This window comes from Lactuca virosa, chromosome 9 (genome assembly GCF_052849685.1).
Source record: "Lactuca virosa cultivar CGN04683 chromosome 9, Lactuca_virosa_CGN04683_v6, whole genome shotgun sequence".
Classification (NCBI taxonomy): domain Eukaryota; kingdom Viridiplantae; phylum Streptophyta; class Magnoliopsida; order Asterales; family Asteraceae; genus Lactuca; species Lactuca virosa.
Window position 1 is genome coordinate 37813121 of NC_136434.1, and position 7662 is coordinate 37820782.

Below are 7662 nucleotides of genomic sequence, written 5' to 3' on the forward strand. Positions count from 1 at the left end.
GTCATGAGTGAATCACGTATGAATTATGTCTATATACACACATACATTTTGTGTGAGTGTTCTTCGCTTTTATTTTCTTGTGAATTTCACATTTGAATCTTAAAAGATACAATCAAATGTGAATATCACATTATATCATCGCATGTGAATCTTACATGATATATACATATGCATTTTTGTGAGTGTTCTTGTATTAATCATTCTTTTTTTATTTTCTTGTAGATTTGAAAGAATTTGTGGAAAATTTTGAAGATGAAAAGGTGATAAGTTGAAGAAAATATGGAAATTTTGATATGAAGAAATGATAACACTGTGAATCTTTGTAGCTTTTTTTATATTTTATTTTGTATCGAATAAAATGTTTGTACTATTATGTTTATAGATTGATTAATAAAAATAAGATTTTTCTATGATTTACTTACGAATATTATAGTATAAGAAATATGCATATGTAGCGATGATTAATAAAATTGGAGTTTTTTTTTGAAAAAATTGTAGTTTTTTTAAAAAAAAAACAATGCAATCTTTTTTTAATTGCAGTTTTTTTTTTTTTTGAAAAAATGCAGTTTTTTTTACAAAAATTGTAGTTTTTTAAATGCAGTTTTTTTTTTAAAAAAAAAAGCAGTTTTTTTATAAAAAAAATTCCATTTTTTTAGAAAAAATTTGCAGTTTTTTAAAGAAAACTGCAGTTTTTTTGAGAAAAAAATGCAGTTTTTATTCAAAAAGCAGTTTTTTTTAAAAAATATTTTTTTTCAAATTTTTTTTAAATTAATGTTTTCTGAAAAAAAATTAAAAAATCTCCATTTTAAAAAAAAATCAAAAATTATTAAAAAAATATCCGAAATTTGATTTATTATGTTAATTTGTTCAATAACACAAAAAAATAAACATTACATGAGATCGGTAAGATTACGATCATGCCCTTAATGAGTTAATTTTGATCTAACGCTCCACCTTTAGTTCTCAGGTTCTCGGGAAAACTATAAGTTTTCAAACGATCTCACCCTAATCGATTTAGTCATTATATATTTTTTTATTCAATTAAATCCCGAATACCGGTAATCGTATTCAATTTAACCCTTTAACCCGATCAACAGGTCATCCAACTTTCAAAAATTACCTTTTTGGCCCAGATTTCAGAATTTATTACAAATTTGGTCCAAAATTTACACTTTTGGCCCATATTTTAAATTTTGATACAAATTTGGTCCAAACTTTACCCTTTTTGCCCAAATTTTACAATTTTATTATGAATTCATCCTAACTTTAGTTTTTTTACAACTTTTTTTCTCAAAAAATTGTTTCTAATATGTTTTTTCTTTATAAAATCATATTTATGCAAAAAAAAACGTATTTTCACATAAAAATCTTATATTTTCTATATAAAAAGTTTTTTTAAAAAGTTTTTTGTATATGAAATATCTAGTTATAAAAATATGTATTTATTAAGTATAAAAATATATACAAAAAAAATGTATACAAACACCTATCACCTTCATATATATATATATATATATATATATATATATATATATATATATATATATATATATATATATATATATATATATATATATATATATATAGGTGTGTATCTATATTTTTTATAAAATCGTGTTTGTTTATATTTTTTTATAAAAACGTGTTTGAATAATTTTTTATATAATACGTGTTTGTGTACATTTTATAAAATCGTGTTTGTATACATTTTATAAAAACGTGTTTGAATAATTTTTTATATAATACGTGTTTACATATATTTTATAAAATTGTGTTTGTATACATTTTATAAAATGTATACAAACACGTATTATATAAAAAATTATGCAAACACGTTTTTATAAAAAAAAAATGTAAACAAACACGATTTTATAAAAAAAATATAGATAAAATAGGTGTTTGTATACATTTTTTTTTGTAAAATACGTTTTTGTATACATTTTTTTATAAAAACGGATTTGTATATATTTATATACTTAATAAATACGTATTTTTATAAATAGATATTTCATATACAAAAAACTTTTTAAAAAACGTTTTTTATATAGAAAATATAAGATTTTTATGTGAAAATACATTTTTTTTGTATAAATATGATTTTATAAAGTAAAAACATATTAGAAACAATTCTTTGAGAAAAAAAAAGTTGTAAAAAAAAACTAAAGTTAGGATGAATTCATAATAAAATTCTAAAATTTGTGTAAAAATGATAAATTTGTAACAAAATTTAAAATCTTGGCCAAAAGTGTAAATTTTGGACCAAATTTGTAATAAATTTTGAAATGTGGGCTAAAAATGTAATTTTTTAAAGTTGGATGACCTGTTGACCGGGCCAATGGGTTAAATTGAATACGATTACCGGTATTTGAGACTTAATTGAATAAAAAAAATATATGGGGACTATATCGATTATAAGGCCAATATATAGGGATTTTATTGCAGTTTTCCATATATATATATATATATATATATATATATATATATATATATATATATATATATATATATATATATATATATATATATATATATATATATATATATATATATATATATATATATGGTGAGGTTGAATAGAGAACCATAATTAACCAAGGAACCAATCTTTTTTTCAACTTTTAGAACTTATTTTTTAAAAATACAGAAATTCATAACTTTTTATCTTTTTTTCCAATGATATCAAATTCGATTTTTTTTTACGTGAAATTCACAATGTGAATCTTTGAAAATTCACAATGTGAATCCGGATTCACGCGGTGAATCCGAAAAATATTTTTCACATTCACAATGTTAATATATGAATTTAGATATTTTTAAATTTTTTTTTTCGATAAAGAATAAACTCTAGAAATTGAAAAAAAGATTTGATTACTTGAAAAACCAATAATTATGGTTCTCTATTGAACTTTTCCATATATATATATATATATATATATATATATATATATATATATATATATATATATATATATATATATATATATATAAGACGTGAAAAAAGTTTACGTTAAAATAATCATAAAATAACACAAGGTAAAATGAATGATCCTATGTAATTATTTGAGTAGAATTTCAAACTGGGTTTGCTAAAAAAAAAAACTGTTAAAAGTTTTATATACACTAATTAGGCGCCTGTGAATTTACTTGTTACATTTATATATTTCACATTATGTATATGTGTATTATCATCGATTAATAATGAATATAAAATTGTAATGGTTTTCGACTTTTCGTTAAACTTAAATACGTATGGAAGGAAATCACTTCGCATGAATTGCATTATTTATATATAATTTTCTTTCATATCCACTTATTCTTGGATGATGTGAGGTTATGCATCCTTTTGGCACCACTATTGGTTCGGTGCCAAATTCTACATCACCATGGAACTAAACAGTTTAACTATTAATATTATTTATTTTATTTTAAAAAATAGTTTATTTATTTAGTTTCAGTGGCTATCCTTTTCAAGTTGGTACTAATTAAATGGAGGAAAGTAGAAAATGTTGAAAGTTTAATCATATCCTATCACGACATTATAATATGCCACTCATTATCAATTTGACGATAGAAACGGGCAAATTCGTCGCTAGCTGAAACGGATATTATTAGTTATTAAGATTAATTTACCTATTTTGAAAAACAAATTATAAATGCATATGAAAATTACTAGTAATATTAATGATCATGTTTAGGAATAGTTTTAACTTTTAATAACCCTTTGGCAATTTGTTTGTCAGACTTTGTTGAACAACATTTGTAAAGCGATCAGCGTCTTGACAAAAGCGATTAAAATCTAAAGATTTGCTGTTAAATCCATCTAAACTGGCTACGGATTAGCGACGACCATTGATGATTTTTTATTTTTGAAGATTTAAACATTGTTGTTTTCGATTTACCTTTCACGTAGCGTAAACATTTAAGGTCTTCATTATGTATACCAACTTACACACATTTGATATTTCACACATACGTACGTGCATAACTTTCAAAACTCCATGACTCCATATAAAACTCTTGAATACTTGTATGTCTGAATATGCAAACATCTGACAAAACCATAATGCATTCCATACCATTTCTAGTGTGTAACCTTTAATGCACATACTAAGGTGGTGTTTGTTTTTTGTCCGCAGATCTTCCTGACCTCTTCTGTCTGCACAGCGTAGACCACACGTAGATATTAGCATTTGCAGACTGTTTGTTTTTTTGAAGACTGCAGACCTAAAAATGTCTGCGCGCCCTCTTTTTGGCGCAGATGTAGACCAAAGTTTTCTAACATCTTCAGACATCTTCTAGCCTAAAAAAACACATATACTTTATTTTTTTTTATTAGTTTTTTTGAATTTATATTTATTCCAACTTTTTTAGTGATTAACAATTTGAAAAAAAAAAGTTACAATACTTAAAAAAAAAGTTCGACGACACAAACATGATATATTTGAAAAATTTATAAATAAAAGTTTATTACAATAATGGTCGTTGAAATATTTATATAAATACGAAAAAAAATATGTATATTCTTATATTTTTTGTGCCAAATTTTATAAAACATTATTTAATAAAGCATCGTCAATTTCTTAGAAAAAATATTTATGACATGTTTTTAATTGATTTAATTTAAAAAATCGAAGTTTATTTCCATTCATTTATATATCAAATTCTTTGATTCCTAATTACAATGTTTGGATATAACTTTGCGACCAAAATTGGTTTTTATCAAATATATACGTTAATTTGTACCATTTTTATTCATTTTTTATACAAAAAAACATAAAATTTGATTTAGATTTGTTAATTATTTAAAATTTTTTGAAAAGCAAGTCAGAGAAAAGCATCATTGAGATAATACCTTTCATCCTAATCTCATCTACTGAAAAAGGGGTGATCCCTATTAAAGATTACTATAGTTCCTTTTCGGGCGGCTGTAGGACTACAGATTAGGCTACTCCAAAGTAGCACTGGAGAGGGTGGTATCCTGAGAAAGAGTTCAGGTCAATTTTTTTATTTTTTCCTTCTCTTCATTCTATCACAATGGTACTAGCATGATGACTGAGACTAGAGCTATCAGAGATGGGTTCAAACTATAAAGTCATAAATATATTAAAAAATCACTTTGTAGTTAAAAAAAATAAGTTTATTCAGATTTTAGTTTATTTTATAGTCTGCAGATGTTAAAAAAACAAACAGTCTTCTTTTTTCAGACTGCAGACATTTGGTCCACCTCTTCTGCTACAGAGGTCTACAGATGTGGTCCGCAAACTGCAGACATTTTGTCACAGAAAAAACAAACAGCACCTAAGTTACTTAATTGATGCTTAATTGAGCATCCTCGTGCAAAATCTAAAATCAAACACATAATTTGAAGACGATCATAGGGTGTGTTATATACAATACAAACGAACAAGCGACTTGTGAAATACATTATGAAATAAAAACTTAAATTTTCAGTGTGCATGATGCGAAGCAAATTGAGGACCTAGTGCATGCCTTCATTGACAAACAGGGCCGGTTCTGAGGATTCAAATGACCACGACGAAACGGATAAAAAAGGTCCTTAGGCCTTAACATGTAACACTGTAACGAATTAAATTACATAAACAAATTTTTTATTAAAATGACGATAAACCTTATAGCAATAAATTTAGCAAAATCACAGTATTTTAATGACTAATAACATATCCTAACAGCTAACCGACGATCCTTGAAGCTCTCCTAGCATTCTTGATTGCAAATTGGTTGATCAACTATTCGTAGTCTATACTCTCTAAGATTTCGTTCTCGATAGATATCATCGCCAAACTGCTAAGTCTTTCTTGGGTCATTGTGGAGCGTAAGTAAGATTCACAAATTTCAATTTGGAAAAACTCCTTTCTGCAGATGCGACTGTTACTGGAATAGTCAACAATATTCTATATGCAATGCTTGCATTTGGGAAATAATCAAGTTCTTTCAAAAACTTCAAAACATCTATAGGGTTGCTAAATTCATTGGTTTCCAATGTCTCAAATAATTTCAACTCCGTATAAAGTTCCTCGGCATCAATATCCGATATTTCTTCAAACTTGAGTGCTTTTTCAAGACAATGACAATATAACTTAAGATCTTTATCTTTAATTCCCCTCAAATTATATGGAAATAAAAAACCAAATACTTTATCATACTCTTTGAATTGTTTAAATCTTGTCTCAAGAGAAGAAATAGCTTGATCAACAATGTATAAGAAATAATTGACTCTGAAATTCTCTTCAGGTGTAAATGAAACTTCTTCGCCACTTGAACTCTCATCAAACCTTTTTTTCCTTTCAATCAAACGCTTTTGTGGAAATATTGGATCAATACCCATTTCAATAGCAATCTCCTTAGCTTCAACAATCGCTTTTGAAAAACCAGTTTCTCTATAATCCTTGAAGTACCCAATCAATTTGTTTATTTCTGTAATAACATTGTCAAGATGCATATCCTTTGATTGTAACTTCTTACTCACAATATTCACATGGTTTAGTACTTCATACCAAACAACAGTTGATACCAAAAATTCAAAGTCACTAAGTTCTTTTTCTGCTAGTGAAGTTGCTTCACTTGCAATTGCAGCATCATTATCTTTTTCTCCAACTTGAAGTAAAGCTTCCCGTACATCCACAAGTTGCAGTTTAATAGCCTTTACACTCTCAACCCGGCTTTCCCAACGAGTTTGACATAATGACTTAAGACTCCAAGCTTTAACATTATCTTTCAAAATTTCCCACCTCTTAGTAGAATTTGCAAAGATAGTATAAATACGTTGGATGAATCCAAAAAAGTTATTTCCTTTAACACACTTATTAGCCATATCACATAATGTTAGATTAAGAGAATGGCAACCACAAAGGAGTGTAAAATGCTCTAGGATTTATATCTAAAAATCTCTTATGCACTCCTTGGTGTTTTTCTTTCATGTTTGCTCCATTATCATAGCCTTGACAACGCATATCATCAATTTGAAGACCAAGAGACTTTAACTCCTCAAGTGTAATATCAAATAATCCTTTTCCGAAGGTATCATCAACATTCAAAAGACCTAAAAAGGACTCCTAGATAGTAACATAATTATATGATAACTTTAAATACCTCACTATTATAGTTATTTGTTCTTGGTGGATTGAATCGGGAGTACAATCAAGTATGATTGAGTAGTACTTTGCTTCCTTTATCTTCTTGATATGTTCTTTTTTAATTTCTTCAGCTAGTAAAGATATTAGTTCGTTTTGGATTAGGTGGCCAAGATAATGCACATGAAGCCCTTCACTTGTGATCCGTCGCACATGCTCTTTGATAACCGGGTCAATCTCTTCCAACATTTCAATGACACCAAAAAATTTCCATTACCTATTAAATACAATTAATAAATAAGAAGTGGAATCAGTCATCATAATTAACAAAAAGATTTTTGGTGGGACTGGAACAAAAAAAATACAAATTATAGCTACGTTTTTTATACAACTTTTCATTGGATCCACAAAATGCTAAATTATGTTTAGCAAGAAACTTCACTACTGCAATAATTCTTAAAAACACTTGTTTTCAGTAATCTCTTTATTTCTTGAACTGCTCATGTTGAACTTTATCAATTGTTTCATTCAAGTTCAATCTTTTACGCATGTCAAACCACTTATTCCTATT

General features: G+C 26.4%; 2 protein-coding genes across 2 annotated transcripts; both read right to left on the bottom strand.

Annotated features, from left to right (window-relative positions):
- Positions 1-5821: 5821 nt before the first annotated feature.
- Positions 5822-6832, bottom strand: LOC145139139 (uncharacterized). Its single transcript, XM_079073068.1, has one exon. The coding sequence runs from the start codon at positions 6830-6832 to the stop codon at positions 5822-5824; it is 1011 nt and encodes a 336-aa protein (XP_078929194.1).
- Positions 6833-6848: 16 nt separating this feature from the next.
- LOC145139140 (uncharacterized) lies at positions 6849-7340 on the bottom strand. The gene is made up of 2 exons (XM_079073069.1): positions 7157-7340; positions 6849-7060 (listed from the first exon to the last, which is right to left on the bottom strand). The coding sequence occupies exons 1-2, from the start codon at positions 7338-7340 to the stop codon at positions 6849-6851; spliced, it is 396 nt and encodes a 131-aa protein (XP_078929195.1).
- Positions 7341-7662: the final 322 nt, after the last annotated feature.